This window comes from Lissotriton helveticus, chromosome 4_1 (genome assembly GCF_964261635.1).
Source record: "Lissotriton helveticus chromosome 4_1, aLisHel1.1, whole genome shotgun sequence".
Classification (NCBI taxonomy): Eukaryota; Metazoa; Chordata; class Amphibia; order Caudata; family Salamandridae; genus Lissotriton; species Lissotriton helveticus.
The window spans coordinates 1,597,816,803-1,597,838,672 of NC_136063.1; the positions used below are offsets into that span (position 1 = coordinate 1,597,816,803).

The window sequence follows — 21,870 nt, forward strand, 5'->3', positions numbered from 1 at the left end:
ACTGTACTGCTTCTTACCTCCTGTACCTGTCCCTTGCTGCTGTTGTTGCGGTCCCCCCTTTCCTGCTGCCTGCAATTGTACCACCATCAGCTTCTCTTTTAGTTTCTTAGCCTTGGAGTCTACCTCATCACAGCAGTACCTGGCATATCTCAGTATTTCATCTAGGGGTCTACTTTGCCAACAAATCGAGTGTTGCTGAATCATTAAACTAATATCCGGTCTCAGTCCCAGGACGAACTTGGACACGAATTGCCCTATGTCCTTTGGATCCATTACATCCAAGCCGCTATACTGTTTAAACGCCTTCAGCAATCTCTCGTAATATTCATGGACTGTCTCTTTGGGTTCCTGTCTTGTTCTGTCTATTCTGACCCAATCTATGTCTTGCATTGGCACCTTCTCTTTCAGCCAAGTCATCACTCTCTCGAATTTTGCCATCACGATCTCGGACGGCCCATTAGTCCTAGCATCTCTCTCTGGCTCCGTTGTGGGCCACTCAGCGCTAACCTTGCATGCTGTCCACAGATCTCCTGGTACTACAATGTCAAACAGCGTGTTCAGATCTATCCATAGGACTTTTGAGATCTTTACAAACCTCTCGACTTGCTTGTACCACTCCACGGGGCTCTCTCGTAACTTGGGGAAAGATGTGGTAAAAGCAGCTAAATCTCCCCTACTCCAAGGGACATGTACATAGCTCCCATTGGCAACTTCACGCAAAGGGTAAGCTTCTATTCCCTGCTGTCCTGGTGTTATACCAATCATGCTTCTTCTACCGGTCCCTTTCTTGGACCACCTCTCTTCCCATTTATCTAGTGCCCTCCATGTCCTTATTCCAGTAATCAGTTCCCTTATGTGTGTTTTCAGCCCAATCGTTCTCCTCTCATCTAGATCTCGATCTGAGTAATGTAGCCTGTGGTTACCCTGTAATGCTTTGGTTCTTGACAAGTCCACCATATATTTGCCTGCTAGTTCGACTAACTTCTCATGGACTGCTCTCGCCTTTCGTGTGATGTCCTTTGCCATATACAGTATTTCATCCTGTTCATACATTTCCATTCTTTCTAAAGGCAGGGTACCATCTACCATGTCATCCAGATCTGACCTTAAGCTGGAGACATCAAGTCTCTTGGCTTTTATCTCAGCTCGCAATATGTCTTTCGAAGGGGGCTCACTGGTCTCCCTACCATCCCAACTTCGAGCTCTGCGTTTGGGCTCAGGAGAATTAATGGGTGGCCTCCCTTGCTCCCATCTCTCCAGGTCCCATGCTCGGCCATCCAATCTTGGAAGGTGATGGAACACGGGCCTTTTATCCCTACTCTCTCTCTGCCTACTCTCGTCTTCTTCTCTCCTCTCACCGCACATCTCTCTGTTATTTTCCCTCTGGTCGCTACACTCCCTTTGCCTCGTATCGCTCAGTATCCGATACGATCCTTCCTGGTTCCCCATATTCCCTGGGCTGCGCTCATTTCTGTTATCACAGGGACTATGGTGCGACCTCTCACAACTCCCATTCTGTTCTCTGGTGCCAGGCACACAGTGTGGACACTTAAAGCTGTTCCTGTACTCTTGCGCTCTCCTCTCCCCTTCACTGAGTATTGGGCACGCCACCCCTCCACTCCCTGGGCCCCCGTTTTCCAGGTCTGTTCTACCTCCATTCCGGGCCCAATGGGTGACTCCCCTACTCCCTCTACAGTCCCACTCCGGGCTACTCTCTCCAGCCCCGCAGTGAGTTCGTGCTCTGCTGTCCTGACTTTCCCTTTCTGCTTCTGCAGCATTGATGCACTTTTGAGCCTTCACTGCCTCATCCCACTGCTTCATGTACTCATTTAGCTCTTGAAAGGATTTTCGTCCAGATCCCCTCAGATCCATTGGCCATCTAGGGCCCCCAGGATCTCCTCCTGGGTCCCCTGCTGTGTGCATCGGGGTGCTCCACTCTCTGGGTATCGGCATCTGACTTGGGGAATTAGTGGTATCGTTCCTCTTTGCCTGTTCTGCTCTTTCTCTGTCTTTCCGTTTCCGTTCTTCCCCTTTTGCTCTCTCCTGGTCATATATCGATATTATAGGACCTATGGTAACAGGTACCTGTAGTGCATCTGGTAATGGGTAGGATGTGGCGCTTTCCGTTTCCGGCGCTCTTTGTACCACAAACCTACCGACTACCTGTTGCACCTGACTAGGCTGGAGCAACTCTTTCTTTGACTCAGGATCCCACTCTGAACTGGGAAGCGGTCTATGCTCTCCTGCATTGCCCCCCCTTTCTCCTTCAGTATTCTCGACCTCTCCCCCTGCTCTATTATACGGGGGTGGCCTGTCTGTCAGTAATCTGTTTATCAGGCTGTCCTCTGTTTCGCTCTCATCATCTTCTTCTAGGGGGCTTTTATTTACTGGCGCCTCTAACACTGGGTACAGTTTATTTATTTCCAAATTATGCACTCTCCATCTTTTAGCATCCGCATCCCACCTGGCATCCTGTACTGCCCTTACCGAGCGTTTCACCCTTTCTTGTCGTCTGTTCATATTCCTTTCATGCGCTGCCCTAAGCCATGCCTCAAGGGCTTCAAACTGGGTTGGTCTAGGCAAGGGTCTCTTTGAGGTCATGACTGATTTCAATCGATGTAACACCTCTAATCTGAACGTCCCGTACTTCGGGAACGTCAGTTCCTCGTTTCCTTCAGTAATCTTACTCCACTCTGATATCCAAAGGATCGTATGCAACCCAACATTTACTGCCATATAACGAGCTGGTGTACCCTCCGGCGGGGCTTCTTCCCCTTCATACGATCCCCGCTTCTCTTTTTTAAACAGCGCTTTCAACCATTTAAAACACTTCATAATTATGCGCACAAAATCCAGCCTCGCTACTCTGTTTACTTCCTGATGACAATCCACCAATCCTGTCGCGGCTTTGCTAGCTTGGCCTATCACAGCGCGGTCTTTCTCCTGTTGGCCAATCACGTCGCGACCCTGTATGACGTGTTCGCTAGCTGGCCTATCACAGCGCGGTCTTTCTCCGGTCAGCCAATCACTGCGCGACACCACCTGACGTCTCTTTTCTCCGCTTCGCAGCAGCACCCCTCCTTTCTCAACTCGTCTCCCGGTTATGCATGCGTCCCATTCATACACTGAAAAATGACTACTTCCGACCAAGCGGTCACTTCTCTCGACTGTACGTCCACAGTCTATCTGTAATTGTCAACACAACTGACGAGATGTCTATCGTCTCTCTGATAGGTTACTTACACACACAGTAACTTCCGACCAGCGTCCGTTACTCACGCACTCACTCTTACGTTCCCCCTATCTCGGTCTCTCGGGTGATCAATGGTACCTCATGACCCCCTTCACACTAGTTGACAATTACTCTGGGTGTCCGATACACCCGAACCACTTAAGCTCTCCTTGAACTTAAGATTTCCACCGGTTGCGCGCGCTCACAACCTGTTCCACAGTCACTCTACAGACATTCAACTCCGCCAGACATTACAACATAGATACAATACAAAACACCGCAATCTAACACGCATAACCCTTTATACTCACTCTCGACCGATACTGCTGCTTTTTCTGTCTCACGTCATCCGGATCTTCATCTGCGGGCTGTTCTTCCGATCATCGATTTCTAGGGGCCTTGGGGTAAGCTAACCTGGCCTAGGTCACCGTCCTCAAGAAGGCAACCATCCTCTGCTACCAACTGAAAGGGCGAGATTTTGATCAATACCTTATATCTATTGATCCAAACCTCGATCTGGTCGACTGAACCTTTATTGCCTGTCTTGGAAGGAAACAGTACACCTATCTGCAAATTAGTTCACCCAAGAAAGGACTCTACTCTCAAAGATCACGGACAACTTCTAGGTTTCAAAAGTTTATTGTAAAGATATAATGAGCTGCAAATACAAACATCTCAGAATGAGATTCACGAGATACACAGGTCCAATTACATACATGTGCTCTCGAAAAGCCCTCAGACGAGCAACAGAAATCACTAACACAAGTTCTAAAAATAGCAAAGCTATCAGCATAGACGCATATCTCTCCTTCATTTAGGTTGGAGGAAAACAAACACAGGTTAGGCGTCCCTACCCTGTTCTAGATGGTATCCCTACTTAACCAAATCCCAACCTAACAAAGGTGTCAGCAATGAATGACCCCCAAGGGAAGTCACCCACTCTAAGTCTCTTGGTGAAAACCTAAAGTTCTCCAGTCATGACCCCTCACTGCCTACCCATCCGCTCTCTAAAGGGTCCTCAGGTCTCTGCTCTAACTCCACCCAGGGGTGCTGTCCCTAATACAAAACAGTCAACAACATTTGAGACGCCCCTTGCGAAACGCCTCTCACGTGGTGCAACTTCAGGCTTTTTCCATGATGCTTTGTATTGGGCCTCAGACGTTAGAGTTGACCTTGCTTCTCAGTCTCTTCTCCGGCCCGCTGATACCCCTTAAACATTCCAGAACCCTCCTCCATGTCTGGGCCGTCTACTGAACAGGCCTCTATTCATTCACTTATAATTGGATCCCCCCTTTCCTGTTGCAGACAGATATCTGCCGCCAAGAACCCAACTCTCATAGACTTCTAAAAAAGGCTTGCAACATTTCTCAGCCCAGACATGTACGTGTAAATCACTGCTAAAACATTTCAGGCCTACAATATTTCACATTATGATTATAGCATTCAATTTCTTCATTTAATTAAAGCATGTTAAAACTCTTATTCTATTATTTAGGAAACATTACTCTAAATCATGGCCCATTAATGCAATGACCAAAAACGTTAAACAATCTGTGTCGTGAAAAGAAACACCTTCCCTTTTAGCTCCAGCTCTGGCCCTGAGGCCTACCACGTTCTGCGTTTTACCACAGACCATCTTATATGTTAACAGCTACACGACATAGATTCAAAATAATCACATCTACTAAAATCATATAATGTCACACATTTCTGTATTAGTTCCACTTCTACTTAAATCTCTATATTAGCTATACATTTAGAATATAATTTCATATACTATTAGCACTCATGGCATTTCTCTTCATGAATTATGCTCTCTAAAGGTAAGTGTGATGTACTCATATATTTATATCAGTTTGCGCTCTCTCAGTTGTTCTAGCCAGCAACCTCGCCAGAGAGGGGTCTGGTCCGTTAGGTGGCCATCCCATCACATGAAACTGAGGGCTCCCGCCATATCAAAAATATTACCCTAGTAACCTCCGGGATTGCAAGAGGGAGTGGTCGGCCACCAAAGAAAATGCATCACCCCATCCAGACCCAGTCCGCCAAGCTCCAGCATGTATGCAAGATCGTCTCAACCTGTCATTTATAACAAAAAGATGGCATGCCCAATACTAGAGGCGGCATTTAGGATGGGCAATCCTAGGGTGACAACCCCACCAAAGAAATGAGTGTATCAGTGCCGCCACCGCGCTTAACAAGGTGTCAGGGATGTAATGTGGGAAGTTCTGTTGTGTGTATAAAAAGCGAAGCAGCACCATTTTTAATCAGGGCACCCCTGCCTAGTAGTGTAAGCAGGAAGGTTTGTCAGGCCGTTAGACTGCTTTTAGGTTTTTTATAAGGGATGTTAGGTTAAGAACGTGGGCCTGTACGGGCATTGTGGTAATGTGGATTCTCAGGTATTTGAAACTAAGACCATGGATGGAGATACCAATCTGTCAGGCGCTCGATGCATTGTCTTTCCAAAGTGGCATCAATAGTGACTTCTCTTTGTTTAGCCGGAGGCCTCCTCATACAATTGAAGAAGCTCTATGGCCCACAGGCTCAAAGTACTGGGGTCTGCAACATATAGGAGTACGTCATCTAATTATAATGCAATCCTGTCCTCTGGGGCTTCCTCCTACCTCCAGCCCTTCTTCTGATTAACTTCGCCAGGGGCTCCATCCATGGCAAGACAAACAGAAGGGGGTAGAGGGGGCAGCCTTGATGGGTTCCATGCTGTATTGAAAATGATTCAGACAGCACCTCATTAATCATGACCTGAGCCGTCGGGTGTGAATAGAGGAGAGAGGCCGTCTTCCGGAACAGGGCACTAACCCCATCCGTCAAGCACCGTCTGTAAGTATCCACAATCCACTGCTCGAACTCTCTTCAAAATCGACAAATAGTAAAGCAGTGTCAGGAGGAAGTCTGTCCATGTTGGTGTGAGCAGCCTGTGGGCGCCGTATAGAGTGTCTCGTACTATGGCCAGGCATAAAACCACATTGGTCCTGGCGGAATAGGGGCCCAATGAGCGTCTGGAGCGGAGTCACTAGGATTTTTGCAAAGAGTTTGACATTGGTATTAATTAAAGAAATGAGGCGGTACTACTCACAGTACTTGGACAGTTAGTCCATCTTAGGGATGACAACAATAGTTGCCAGGTTGAGCTCCTGGGAAAAGGACCGCGCCAGTAGTGCCTCCATATAAAGTGGAAGCACATGAATTTTTCTTGCCTAAACTTATTTTTCCTTCCTGCGCCCAGTTCTCCTATGGCCCGGCCCGTTTTTCCAGCCGCTGCATCCCTGCGGCACCGCCCCCCTGCATTCCAATTCGCCGCCCCGCTCCCGCCTCCCACCTGCTCCTCCCTCCCATATCCCCTCATATGGAGGCTGCGCAGCGGCCACCCGCAGCGGGCACGCCGCTGGTGCGCCGAAGGCGCGCCCAAGGCAAGCCTGTCTGCGCCCGTCCACGCCTGGACCGCGCCCAGAGCCAGGACCCCTGGACCCCGCGAACGCCACGACGCCCGACACTGCTACGGTGCCAGAACCCTCCACGCACTCAACATCGGACGATCACACACCTGCTTCCTGGCCGCCCCGAAGCGCACCCATGGAGCTTTCACCTGCCGGAACTGCAGCTTCACAAGCATCCGCTCCACCATGAGCCCCACCAGGAAAGAACCCAACCACCTCAGATGCATCCTTCTCAACACCCGCTCCGCCCGCAAACACGCTGTTGAACTCTGGGACCTACTTGACTCAACGTCCCCAGACATCGCCTTCCTGACGGAGACCTGGCTGAACCCCGCCTCGGCACCCGACATAGCCATAGGGTCCCGTAAGGCTACAAGATCACCCGCAGGGACCGCACCAACGGAGCAGGAGGAGGAATCGCCATCATCAACAGGAACACTCTCAGAGTCTCGACCAACACCGACGACACCCTCATCACCGCCGAACACCTGCACTTTCAGATCCACACCGACCTGAACTTCGACCTCGAGAACAACAAGGACACCAACTCCACCACCCTGATCAACAACCTAGCCAATCTCGGACTCAGACAACTCGTCACAACACCCACCCACTACGCCGGTCACAGGCTTGACCCCGTCTTCTCTGCAAGCCCCCATGTCTCCTTCAACCACACCACCGAACTCCACTGGACCGACCATCGCTGCATCCACTTCACCTTCAAGAAACCCACCATGCACCACCGCACCCAACAGATGCCTCGCCGCTGCTGGAGCAAAGTCACCGAAGACCAGCTAACCACCACCCTTGCCCAGAGCCCACCTGCCGACCCCACCGACCCCGACACCGCTGCCTGCAACCTCAGACAGTGGATCAATGACTGTGCCAACACCCTTGCCCCGATCAAGAAACCCTCCAACAGTCACACCAACAAGAAAGCCAGCTCGTTCACTGAAGACCTCCAGGCCTCCAAGCAAACCTGCCGAAAGCTGGAGAAGATCTGGCTCCGTGAACGAACACCGAACCCCGGCAGCCACGCAGCCCACAAGTACGCCACCCGCAGACACCATCACCTCATCAGATCCGCCAAGAGGGCCTCCTTCAAAGACCGCCTAGACAACAAAGCGCACAACAGCAAAGAGCTCTTCAACATCGTGAAGGAACTCTCCAACCCCAGCTCCAACACCAATGACGTCCCACCCTCGCGAGACCTGCGCGACTCGCTGTCCACCTTCCTCCACCGCAAGATCGCAGACATCCATGACAGCTTCAAAGCCATGACCGCCCGACAACCACTGAGACCTCTGCCCCCACGACCACCATCCGCACCAACCGCCTGCTCTCCTGGACCAACATCAACGACGACACCATCAAGATCATGAACATCATCCCGTGCGGATCTCTGTCAGACCCATGCTCACACCACATCTTCAACAAAGCCAGCAAATCCATCGCACCCCATCTCCGGAAAGTCATCAACACCTCCTTCGAGACAGCAGCCTTCCCGGAGAGCTGGAAGCATGCCAAGATCAACGCCTTATTCAAGAAACCCAAGGCGGACCCCAAGGACCTCAAGAACTTTCGGCCCATCTCCCTGCTCCCGTTCCCTGCAAAGGTCATCGAGAAGACCGTCAATGAACAACTGACCCGCTACCTCAACGAGAACAACATCATGGACCCTTCCCAGTCCTGGTTCCGCAGCAACCACAGCACCGAGACTGCCCTCATCGCCGCCACCGATGACATCAAGTCCCTGCTGGACAACGGAGAAACGGCTGCCCTCGTCCTCCTGGACCTGTCAGCCGCCTTCGACATGGTCTGCCACCACACACTACGAACACACCTCCACAATGCCGGGATCCAAGAGAAGGCCCTGGACTGGACCACCTCCTTCCTCTCCGGCAGAAACAGAGCGTCCGCCTTCCCCCCTTCCACTCCGAAGCCACCGAGATCATCTGCAGCGTACCCCAGGGCTCATCCCTCAGCCCTACTCTGTTTACCATCTACATGGCACCACTCGCCCATGTCACCTGTCGGCACAACCTCAACATCATCTCCTATGCCGATGACACCCAGCTGATTCTCTCCCTCACCAAAGACCCCCACACCGCCAAAACCAACCTTCACGAAGGAATGAAGGCCGTCGCCGAATGGATGAGGAACAGACGACTGAAGCTTAACTCATACAAGACGGAGGTCCTCATCCTCAGATCCACCCCTTTGGCCTGGTACGACTCCTGGTGGCAGAGCGCACTGGGAACCGCTCCAACACCCACCGACCACACACACATCCTAGGGGTCATCCTCAACTCCACTGTCTTCATGACTAAACAGGTCAACGTGGTCTCCTCCTCCTGCTTCAACACCCTCCGCATGCTCCACAGGATCTACAAGTGGATCCCCACTGAAACGAGAAGAACTGTCACCCAGGCCCTAGTCAGCAGCAGGTTGGACTACGGAAACACCCTCTATGCAGGAGCCTCAGCCAAACTCCTGAGATGGCTCCAACGCATCCAGAACGCCTCTGCATGCCTGATCCTCGACATCTCTCGCCGCAGCCACATCACACCCCACCTGAGTAGACCTGCACTGGCTCCCAGTCAACAAGAGGATAACCTTCGAGCTCCTCACCCACACACACACAAGGCACTCCCCAACACCGGACCAACGTACCTCAACAGACGACTCCGCTTCTACACCCCCACCCGCCAGCTCCGCTCTGCCGACCTCTCCCTCGCCACAGTCCCCCGCTTCCGAAGAGCGACCTCCGGCGGCATAACGTTCTCCCACCTTGCCGCCAAGACCTGGAACACCCTCCCCATCCACCTACGGCAGACCTGCAGACCTTCAGAAAACTCCTCAAGACCTGGCTTTTCGAACAGTAGCAGCATTCCCCACCCCAGCGCCTTGAGACCCTCACGGGTGAGTAGTGCGCTTTACAAATGATATGATTGCTTGATTGATTGATGAAGTTACATATCACAGAAGGATGAGTAACACTCAAGGGGAAGGCCTTCCAGGCCCGGAGTTTTCCCAGGTTTCAGGCCATGGAAAGCTTCCAGATGCCATAATTTATTACTTGTATAGTAGCTTATTGGTATTCAGTTTTCGACATTGCTTATATTAATATAACAGTTCTGGACAACAGTTGAATTTTGTTCATTAACCCTTTGCTGATATAAAAGTGGGTACAGCTTTGAATCTCAATGTATGTTTATTTTAGCACATATTTTCATTATACTTAAACCACCATCTAGTTAGTTAAAGTGTGGTTTATTAAGTGGTTGGTTGCATTGTGCTGCTTGCATTCAGCTGGCTTCTTCAGAAGGAGGAGTGTGAAGCCAGCATAAAAGCTTGAAGATGAAGTTAAATTTTGATTCTCAAAGGCCCTTACAAAAACGAAATTCCTCTAAACCTCCATGCATGACTTTCCAAAGAGGTGAGGCTGTAGTTTTTACAGTTTTGTGTCTCAAAAAATGCCTAGCCGAAGAGCAAAGAGATGTGATTGAACAATATTACAAATATGTATTAAATGAATATGTTCGCCACCGGTTCAAATCACCCTGTGGAGCATATGTAATAATTTCAAATCAGTCTGCAATTTAAGAGGCAGCTGGAGCAGTTGGTCCAGAATTGGGGAAGAAATGTCATTGTTATTGCCCTAGTATATGCTTCCGTTCTGAATGAGCTGCAGTCTCATTTGTAGGTCGAGTCTACCAGACAGTGCCGCTGTCTGGTGGCGAAAGACATATAATGGGCTTACCACGAACATACAGGCGCTTGAGGGCACGTCTGTTGCTTACCATTGGTTAGGTTTACTGTCCTTCTCATTTGCCTACTTCTTTTTCGTTTCCCAGGCTGTCAACCTTGTTTCTCCCGCCCATGGCTTCTATGCTTCCACTGCTTGCTTTTCAAGCACTACTTTTTTAGGACCAGCCTAGCAGAGCATGCGCTGCTCTGCGAGTCATGCTCTTTCTCATACTGTATCTCCTCTAGGTGTATCAATTACACCCCTCACTCCCCATTAGTTCCTTTGTGTGTCTGTCTAAATTCCCTTTGTTTCAGAAAATATATCTTTTTAGCTAAATTTGAGGTTTGCAGGGGATTCTGGGTAGGAAACTGTTGGGGGATCTACGCAAGCCACACATCCCTGGATTCTAGTGGGTGTCTAGTTTTTAGTAATGTGTGGGTTTGATAGGTTTCTCTTTGTGGCCGCCAAGCCCGAGACCAAAAACGCAGGTGCCCCCTTGCAAAACCAGGTCGTTTTGTGATAGATCATTTTGATGTCTCCATAATACATTTTGGGCCCTTGCCTGTAGCAGGTACTTGGCCCACCCACACAAGTGAGGTACCATTTTTATCGGGAGCCCTGGAGGAACGCTGGGTGGTGGGAAATTTGTGTCAGCCCAGTGATCTCACAACTTTCCTACAAAGAAATGTGAGAACAATTTGACCTTTCAGCTAAATGTGAGGTTTGCGGGGATTTCCAGGTAGGAAAAGGTTGGGGGATCTGAGCAAGTCACACCTCCCTGGACTCCCCCGGGTGTCTAGTTTTCAGAAATGTCTGGTATTGGTAGGTTTTCCTAGAGCCCGGGATCAAAAACGCAGGTGACTCCCGCGCAAAACAAGGTCTTTTTGTAATCAATAATTTTGAAGTCTCCATAGTACGTTTGGGCCGTTTCCTGTTATGGGCACTAGACCTACCCTCACAAGTGAGGTAACATTTTATTGGGAGATTTGTGGGACTGCTGGGTAGGTGGAAGTTTGTTGCTCCCATTAAAAAACACAACTTTCCATTTCAGAAATGTGAGGAAAATGTTTTTTTTTGTTGCAAAAGTTTGAGGTTTGCAAGGGATTCCGGGTAACAGAACCTGGTGAGAGCCACACAAGTCACCCCATCCTCGATTTCCCTGGACATCTATTTTAAAAATAAATGTATATATATTTATTTATTAAAGTTTTGTATAGTGCTAGCTGGACCCGAAGGTATCAGAGCGCTTCACAACATGTACAAAAAGGCATTAGAGAGGCAGTGAGGAAGGAGAACAGAGCAGGGAGCACATGGGTGAAGAGAAAGACTTTACAATATTAACAGGAGCGCAGAAACAGGATAGAGTCAAAAGCGAGTCATCCGGCTCTTGGACCGCAGAGAAAATGGGCTTTAAAAGTCAGACGTAGAGATCATACTACTATCCAGAGCGCTCAAGGAAGAGGGCTTTGAGTAACATCTTGAATTTCGGGAAGGAGGCGGTCGTTCTGATATGTGGGGGGGTGGCGTTCCAGATCTTGGGAGCATTGCCCGCAAAGGATTTGCTGGATGTTTTGTGTTTCTGGGATTTCAGAGGAATGAGTAGGAGCGTGTTGGAGCTTCTGAGGTTCCTAGATTGACCGGCCTTTTTGAGCTTGTTGGCCAGATATTCAGGTTTGCCTGTATGCAGGGCTTTGTGAGTGAGGCAAGCTGTGCAGAAACTGGCTCGTTGGACAATAGGGAGCCACTTCAGATCCTTAAGAGCCGGGGAGATGTGTTCGTATTTCCTGGTTCCTGTGACCATTCTTGCTGCGGCGTTGAGGGTAGAGGTCAGAGGACCCATGTGAGATTTGGCTGATCCAGTCAGCGTAGCGATGCCATAGTCAATTCTGGAGAGTACCAGAGCCTGAGTGGCCTGTTTCAGGTCTTTCGAGGGGAGGAAGGGTTTCAGTTTGTAGAGGAGTTTCAGGTTCAGGAAAGCACTTTTGGCAGTTTTTGAGATGTGTTCTTTCATGTCCAGTTTAGGGTCAAGGGTGATCCCTAGGGATTTTACGGAGTTGGTAGGAACAAGTGGAACATTCAGGGCGTTTAAGGCTTTGAGCCATTCTAGGATTTGGGGGTTTTCATCTGTGTTCGAGATGAGGAGCACTTCGGTTTTTCCTTCATTGAGTTTGAGGTTGTTGGATGAGAGCCAATGTTGGACTTCAATGAGTGTGCAGTTCAGTTTGTGGATGTCTGCGATCGAAGTGGTTTCCAGGTAGAGTTGTGTGTCATCCGCGTAGAGGTGGAAGGGGATGTTGGACTTCTTTAGAATTGACGTGAGGGGCTCCATGTATATGTTGAAGAGTTGAGGTGAGAGTACGGACCCTTGAGGTACACCTCTAGTGATGGGGAGAGGGTCCGATTCGCAGCTTTTGATTTTGATTCTTTGATGCGGTTGAAGAGAAAGGAGGAGAACCATTTCAGGACCGTCTTTTCAATGCCTGCTCTCTCCTTGAGGACATTGAGTAACAGGGCATGGTCCACTGTGTCAAATGCTGCCAAAAGGTCTAAGAGGATGAGAAGGCTACATTGGTTGGAGTCGAGCGACATGTGAAGATCGTCCAGGACATTTAGGATTGCGGTTTCTGTGCTGCAGCCTTTTCTAAACCCTGATTGGTGTGGGTCGAGAAGATTCGTGCTTTCTAGGTGCTGGGAAAGCTGAGACAGCACGCATTTTTCCAGAATTTTCGATAAGAGTGGAAGGTTCGAAACTGGTCTGAAGTTATTCATGTCCTTGTGGTCCAGGCCGGGTTTTTTTAGGAGTGGAGTGACTTGACCTATTTTAAGGCAGTCAGGGATGGAGCCCTCGCTCAAAGAGCTGTTGATGATCTTGGCCCAAGTTGGGGCTAGAGTGAGCTTCAGGTCTTTTGTTATTCTCGGGGGAAGCTGATCAAGGGAGTGGGATGAGGGATTGGTGGTGGCTATGAGATTGCTTATCACTTCAGCCTGGATAAGCCGGAAGGAGGACCAGCGAATGGCTGAGGTTGCTGGCCTGATTAGGGTAGTTGCGGAGGGAATGGCTGAGGGCATAGCGCAGAGTGAGCGATCGATTTTGGCAATTTTTTCGTTGAAAAAGATGGCAAATTCGTCACATAGAGATTTGGAAGCTACCCTGTTGTCTATCACAGGAATGGATGTTTGGTTCCTGATGATGTTGAAGAGTTCTTTAGGGCGGTTTTTAGCATTGTCCAGAGCGGAGCAGAAGAAGGACGACTTTTTTTTCTTGATATGGTTGTAGTAGATTTTACGAGTTGCCTTGAGTTGGTCCCTGTTGAGGGAGGTGGGGTTGGTCCTCCAGGATCTTACCATGGATCGTAGGTGTCTTCTTTCATCGTTGATGTCTGTGGAGAACCAGGATCTGGAGGGGATGCTTCTTGTTTTTTTTAGTTTCCGCGGTGCCAGCTGGTCTAGGACGAGCTCCAGGTTGGCGTGGTACCGCGAGGTGAGTTCCGTGGTGGAGAGGAGTTCTGTTGAGTTTGAGAGGAGTGAGCTAAGTCCCTCTTCTAGCTTATCGGGAGGAATTCTCAAAGTTTCTGACCCACTTGGGGGAGGTTTGAGTAGGTGGGAGGGACAGAACCGAATGATTGATATGGAAGAGAATAGCGTGATGAGCCAACCAGTCCACCGGGGTGATATGGTCGATCGAGATTGTCTTTTTATCCACGATGATTGCATCAAGGATTGCTCCTCTATGGTGGGTTTCCTCTGTGCAGTGCTGGGTTAAATCGTAGTCATGTAGAAGGGAGGTGAGAGATTGGATGAATGGGTTTTTAGTTACATTCCATCTTATGTTGAGGTCGCCAAGAATTATTCTGAAGTCGCTATCCAGAGCGGTTTGTGTGATCAGGTCCGTTAGCTGAGCGCCAAATTCGGAGGAGTTGCCCGGAGGATGGTAGAGGAGAAGGCATTGAAGTGGACAGTGGTTCGGCGAATTGAGGCTGACCGAAAGGCATTCAAAGGAGTTGTATAGGTTTGGTAGGTTTCCTTGAGTGCTGGCAGAGATAGGTTCCAAAACCTACAGCACATTGCGGGAAAGTGTCAGTTTTCACTGAAAAAATGTGACGTGTTCACTTTGTGTTTTGGGCCGTTTCCGGTCATAGGTACTAGACCTACCCACACAAGTGAGGTACCATTTTTATTCGACGACTTAGGGGAACACAGAAAAGTAGTGGTGTTATTACCAACTTTCAAACATTTGCCATACTTAAAAGAAGATACAGGTGAAAATGATGGCACAAATGGCTGTTTTTTCCAACTCAATTCCAATATTTTGTTTATTTCAATTGTTAGTTTCTATTGAAAGAGCTCAAAGTATCTACACAAATGACCCTTTTCTGAATTCAGAATTTTGTCTACTTTTCAGAAATGTATAGTTCTCTAGGATCCATTATTGCCTTCACACTTATTTCTACCAACTAACTGGAAGGAGGTTTAAAGCATAACAAATAGGCTATGCCCCAGTAAAATGCAAAAACTGTGTAGAACATTTTAGTTTTCTGACAAAAGCCTGCTTGTTTTGAAAGCTGTGAAGATGGTGATTGTAGCACCACAAACCCTTTGTTGATACCTTTTGCAGGGGAAAAAAACACTCTTTCTTCTTCAGCACTTTTTCCCATTTTTCCTAAAATAAAACTAAAAATAGCTGTATTTTGGCCAATTTTTCAGTCCCCTCCAGGGAAATCCACAAACCCTGAGTACCTTAAGAATCCTCAAGATGTTGGAAGAATAGGACCCAAATTTGGCATGGATACCTTTTGTGGACAAAAATGTACAGGGGCCTAAGTGCAAACTACCCCCAAAAAAAGCACAAGGGTGGGGGGTGGCCTAGCAGCGAAGGGGTTAATATAAATTATAAACATGCCCCGTACATGCTAGCACCTTTGAAGCATGTATCAAAGTTCTTCCCTAAAATAGCTCATAACGTTAAGAAATGGGCTCCCATTTTTGGCTGAAGCAGTACTTTTGTTTTCATTACGCGCCATGTTGTGTTTAAAACCAAGTGGTGAGTGCACTATATTTTCATTTTGGTTTGGCCTAGTCTCTCTTTTCATATGCAAATCACAGTGTGTGTTATCCATGCCATGGAGACCTGCTGCCCCGAACAGCAGCACATAGCAGAGATCCTGGCGCCAGGTGGCCGCTTTTGTTTATCTGACAGCAACATATCAAGCCGATCACCACCTGGGCCTGGCCTCCAAACCCTAGTGCCAAAACAAACAGCTCGCCTACAAACAAGGTCCCTCTATCCAGTGGCGTAACTGAACTTGAGGGGGCCCACCTGCTATGTGCATGAAGGGGGTCCCCTCCGACTACACTCAGGAGCTCTGCTGACAGGGTACTGGGCTGAAGGGGCCCCAAGGAGCTCGGGACCCCCACACCGCGAGGGCTGCGGGGGCCTTTGTTACACCCCTGCCTCTATCAAGGCCTCCTATTGTGCTCTCTCAAACCTCAGCCTTAACACCTCTTCCTCTTTTTTCGCTTGTTTAATGGTTGTACGTTAATACACTCAGGTCTCTATATAGATCCCCCTAGTTGAAGAGTCCACCATTGCCTGTTCCTAAACCCTGCCACACCCTTACATTCCCCTTCCATGGCTGCTGATGATAATCACCCTTAATGACAGGGGAAGTCGAGCCAAGGTGAGAGAAAGGGGGCAACTGAGGACATCAGTTTGGCCGCAACACTGATCTGAACATAACAATGTCGTGCCAAGCCCCAAAAAGACCTGTTTAAGCATGTAACACGCAATTACACACAGTGCTCCACAACAGGCACATGAGTTAAAAGTTTTATCTCACTGGTTTAGACCTGCTGCATTCACAAAGATTTCAGCACTCAGCGCCTTAACCCCCTAAGCTATATTACTACCTGATATCCTTGACCAGCAGATATTGCATTGAGATAACTCATAAATTAATGCTGCTACTGAGGAAATTGTGGGTAATTTCAAGGTGCCAGGTTAAGTTCTCTTGCAGCCACACCAGCTTTTTACTCTCCCATTTACAAAATGGGGTTAACAATTATGATGTAAAAATCCAGCACAAGTGTGGACATGTGTTATTATTCGTGTATAAACTTGTATCTGCAGGTACTATGTGTGGAATACAGGTACTAGAAAGAGATATTCAACTTTTTTAGTAGGTGGGGTTTAAAGTCCAGTTAAATGCCTCATCTGTACTCCTGCGCTCTGTGAAGATTACCAGCCCTAGCTCTTCGCAGACAGCACAGCATGCCTGATGGTAAGTGCCTGTCCCGCCAGATAATTATATAATGGACAGCCCTTGCCGTGATGGCCGACAGCGGGCCCACCCCTCCATTAATGTGTAAAATATAAACGGAAAATATGAACATTGCCGGTGCCATCTTGCTTAGCGAAGGCCTCCGCAAGCGCGTAAGCAGCAACCATTTTAGATATCGCAGCCATTTCATTCACCGCTAGTCACCTATGATTCACCCTGACCTCGCAATCATCCCCAGCACCCTGACTAAGCATGACCAAACATACTGGGGTTATAAAACCTTGTCCTCGTGACAAAGCCCCGGAGCCACTTCCCGCCCTAAACCCATTTGTCCTTTCATCCTCTGCACATGAGCAAGGCCTCCTGATAACCTCCCTGACGGCACCTATCTGCTCAATCCGGTCTCAGGCACTAACCGACCCCTGCAGACATAGTTCATTGCCCCCACACGGCAGGACTTGTAGCACTAACAAAGAAGCCTGATTTAATCAATAGTACGAACCCTCAGATCTGACCGATCCCACACACTTTTAGATCCTGTCGGAATGTCCAGCTGCAAGATAGCAATCACCTGTTAGATTTGGGAGGGGGACGACGACAGCTGCTGGGTCTGTGTGGGAACCTGCTGGAGGCAGGAATTCCAAGGATGTTTGACCACCAATAAACTAACTGAAATGTGTATAAAAGACTGAGCAGCGGAGAAGTTGTTAGAGCACCTCCTGACGATAGCCCCGGTGTCCGAAGCGATGTGTTCTCCTCTAGAGAAATAAAGCTGTTCTTCACCTTCCAAATCCAGCGCCTGCCTCGTTATTTGATCGCTAAATCTTGAGGTGAATTAGAGGTTGTTTGCACCAAGCGGCATCGAAAGTCTTGGGAGTCTCGCTGCTTTTCATCAAATGGGTGCAGCAGAGGTCGCGTGATCTCGCACGCAGACAGACAAAGGCAAAGATTTACTAATGGCCGGCACCAGCCTGAGACCTAAATTTAATGGGGGACCAGCTTTATTTGTAAAATAGGAAGTGCCAGGTAGGTAAGTTCTCAGGGGGCCACTGCAGCTTGCAGGCCCATTGTCCCCACCAGCGCTGCCAGTTACAGTACCAAGACAGCTTCTAAACATCGCTCACCTTCAATTTAGGCTATTGTAGGCCACGGAAAGCTATAAGAATAGCATGGGCCCAGATATTATTTAATTATATTGTATAGTGAGTTCTTAAACACTGTTTTATTCATTTCAAAATCAACAGACCGCGCCACCATGGTTTGTAGAGTGGGAACAAGACATTGTATACTGTCTGGTTGCGATGTGATGGTCTCTTTAATGAATCCTCATTTGGGAATTTTCTCTCACGTTTGTGGTGCACGTGAATCAACACCCCTGTACAACAAATAGGTATAAACATAACAAATAGCAACCACACAAATATACAACAAAATGAAAAGCATATTGGCAAAGCTATCCACACAGTTCCACAGAACACAAATTCAGCTCCACACATTTCCACTCCACACCACATAATTCAAAACCAAACCACATAATTCAACTCAACAACACAATTACACATCACGCCACATATATCAAATTGACACCACAGAATTCCACATCATGCCACAAAATTCAACAGCACATCACATAATTAAACTCCACTGCCTACCACTCCACAACACAAAATACCATTCTACATAATTACACTCCATAATACACAATCCCACTCCACATAATTCCAGTACACTCAGTCCACATATTTACTATACATAATCCCACTGAACACCATGCCACACAAATCCACTCCACAAATCCACTCCACAAAACTCAACGCCCCATAATTCCACAACTAACAATTCCAATCCAACCCACATAATTCCACTACACACCACATACATACACTCCATACCACATAGGTAAAAGACATTGTCATTTACAATGCCAGTAGCTCTAACTCAAACAAATGCGAGACCTATTGCATTTACAATGCTGGTTACTTTTCGGTTGCATACACCACAAGAGTGCATGTGTTTTCTAGCTGCCTCCCTTGTTTACTTCTCTTCCCCTGCACTCCGTGTTGCTCACTGTCACCCGTGTGCTTCTCTCTGCTCCCCGCCACATTGCGCTCACTCTTGTGATCTCCTCTCTTTGCTTTATCACCTGTGTGCTTCTTCCCCACCTGCTCCATGTTGCTATTTTGCCTGCTGTTTCTTCTCCCCATCCTGCCGTCTGTGTTGTTTCCGTCCCCCGCCCTCTGTTTCGCTTCCACCACTCATGCCTCCTCCTCTGTCATTGTTGCTTCTCCCTCTTAACACCCCCTCATTGCTCCCCCCACCCACGCTCTCAGATCTGCCTCCCACCCGCTGTGCTTAATAGAAATGCGTCATGCATTTATTTTATTTTTATTTTCCGACCCAGCACTGTGCTCGTTGCTACAAAATGACGCAGTTGACTGCTTGATGGGCTTTATTTCCTGTTTAGCTTTACTGCCCAGCATCGGGGAAGCTCTACAGCGTGTCTAAAGGACCATTGACAAAGCCAATAGGTCTCGTAGGCTACACCCGTTGGCTTTGCCAGTGGTTGTCGAGTTAGCTTGTAGACCAGCCCAAAATGACGATTTTAAGCTAGGCATGCGGTGGTATAAGAAACCCAATAACATAACACAGTTACCAGTAAAAAAAGACATAGTAACATGTAGGGCACGTTTTAGGGTGATCCCATACTTTGTCAGAAAGGAGTGATGTTTCTGGATAGTTGGCAACAGCAGTATCTGCTTTTTTGTTTCCTCTGGGGTCGGTAACATTTCTTTATGTATTTTTATTGACTATTTCACCGATTTAATTTATAGAATTAAAATTAGGTCATTCAAATTCAGGGCAGTCAGCACCAAGTATCAGTAACATTCAACATAGGCAATGGATGGCCTTGTCAATGTAGGTTTTGAATATATCAGATACATTTATATATCATGCATATAATTGAGCCATCTCGAGGGTCAGTGTTTAGCCTGTAACTGTGGCCTGTTTCCTGCCCGCCTGGATCTTTGCTGGGGTCTCTTATCCTTGTTTTTAACATGACTTGATTTAATAATGTGTCCTAGAATTCATCTTGAAGAATATCTGTGTATATTAGCGCCCACGCTTTTTTTCTTCCTTTACATATACATTTTGTGAATAGTCACTGCAGAGCTTTCAGTGCCACTCGAATATTCTGTCAGGTAGTTAAAGTGCTACTGTTAATGTACAAGAACGTCATCATACCAGCAAAGTGGTTGTTATGCTTGTCCTGCATACAGCACATGGTGTGCTTGATAGCAGCATTGCAGCAGCCATTCTAGGCCTTTTTATACCCCCTGGTGTATTTGTGATATAGGGAAACTTTCAAACTCGTTACAATATCCTGCTTCTCAGCTTCAAATGGCAAACTCCTATTGCTTCAATCCTTCTCTGTTTCAAATCATATTTGCATCCTTTACCACGCCCTTCCCGGTTGTAAATATGTCTGTTTTGTGTCCACAGATTGTTCTGGAAAACAGCAGTCGGGAGGATAAGCATGAGTGCCCCTTTGGTCGGAGTAGTATCGAGCTGACGAAGATGCTCTGTGAAATCCTTAAAGTAGGAGAACTGCGTAAGTTGTTACTCTTTTACCTATGTACGTATGTATTTGGTATTAATATAGCACAAGCATAGCTGGTTATAAAAGGTGTGCTATACATTAACGGGAGGATGCATGGAGATTTACAAGACAGCTGAGGATTAATACCTTTAAATTGTACAAGGATGAATGTATGACGGTATTCCTCATGCTTTTTGGCCGCGTGCGTTCAGAACGTCGTCTTTAACATGAACGTGTCTTTAAGAGGCATTTGTTCAGCACGCAAGTCGTTTTAATGATTTGCCTTGTGGGGTGCTTGATGTTGGAATAGTTTAATTTACTATTTCTACTCCAGTCTGTATAAGAAGGGACGGTGTTGGACTTTAAACCCAACACCATTCCACCAATGCGCCCGCCCACCCCCCAAAGCAAGTCGTTATGACTTGCGTACTGAACCAATGCGTGCTTATGCCGCGTTCGTTCTATTGTCGGCACTTCGTGATTCCAGCTTCGTCCGAAAGGAAGTTTCCCTACATTATATTTTTCATTACTTTCCATTTTAAGGTACAGGTAGCTTAACTTATTTGCCCAAAATCACACATTTTTCAGTCAAGTGGCAGGGCTAGGATTCAAAATCATATCCTAAAGCCAGTAGTGTAGCCACTAATCCACTCCTCCTTAGAATATGTATCTCTTTAAAATAAAATAGGCTACGGCCATAGTTCACTTCTACATATACAAATGTGTTTTTCTGGTTCTTCCAAGCTTTTGCAGCGAATTGTTTCTCAGTAGCATTCCTTGGCTCGCTGATTGTGCCTCGTTTTGCGCTTGTCGAGACTCCAATTAACCTTTAATCATTGATTGTTCTGCCCTAATAGCTCTTCACATGGCTGAGCTTCCACTGCTCATTAACAAAGTAAAGTTGGTAGAATAGGGTCAGCAGCGCCATGCAAAAATCATGAGGTTCGATTATGCTTTAAACGGAACATCAAATGTTGTTTGTCGTTCAGTCATTTGCTCCAGCGAGCCTCTGGCCCTTCTTGCAAAGACAAGTGCACTCGCTCACTCACGCTGGCTCATGCCCTCACACTCAGAAGGCTTTCCTCGCTCTCTCTGTCCCTGTTTCTCACACAGGCCACAATACATGGCCTGTCCCTTCCTTTCCAGAGGAATTTATCTCCATTAGAGAAAATCCATACTGAGAAAATGACGAATAATGTTTCCAATAATGTGTTTTTGAACATTTTTTTAAGGTTATTCCACTAAGGCAGTATTATCTAAAGGTCTGGACAGCAGGAAATAAGCTGACACAGCCGTAATCATTCAATTTTTCTCAATTTTACTAGTTAGTGTCAAAGATGTAATGGAAGGTTTTCCTAAAATTGACTGAAGGCCTATCGGTGATAGAGCTGGGTGTTCCAGCATTTATATTATTTGGAAGTAACCCATTCACACACCTGTAACCCACACAACTCCCATTCACATCCTATTGTATCTCTTTATTTTATTCTTTTTTTTAATGTATACCCTGCACGTAGCGGGCACAACCGCAGCTGGGCAACAAAGAGATGCACACA

General features: G+C 47.5%; 1 protein-coding gene across 2 annotated transcripts in view; it reads left to right on the forward strand.

Moving 5' to 3' along the window:
- Positions 1–21,870, forward strand: part of ELMO1 (engulfment and cell motility 1) — a 1,412,865-nt gene that overhangs the window by 771,332 nt on the left and 619,663 nt on the right. For both annotated transcript variants that reach the window (XM_078688215.1, XM_078688216.1), the window contains one exon: positions 20,218–20,326. In XM_078688215.1, the coding sequence (XP_078544341.1) occupies positions 20,218–20,326 (109 nt within the window). The remainder of the gene's footprint in view (positions 1–20,217; positions 20,327–21,870) is intronic.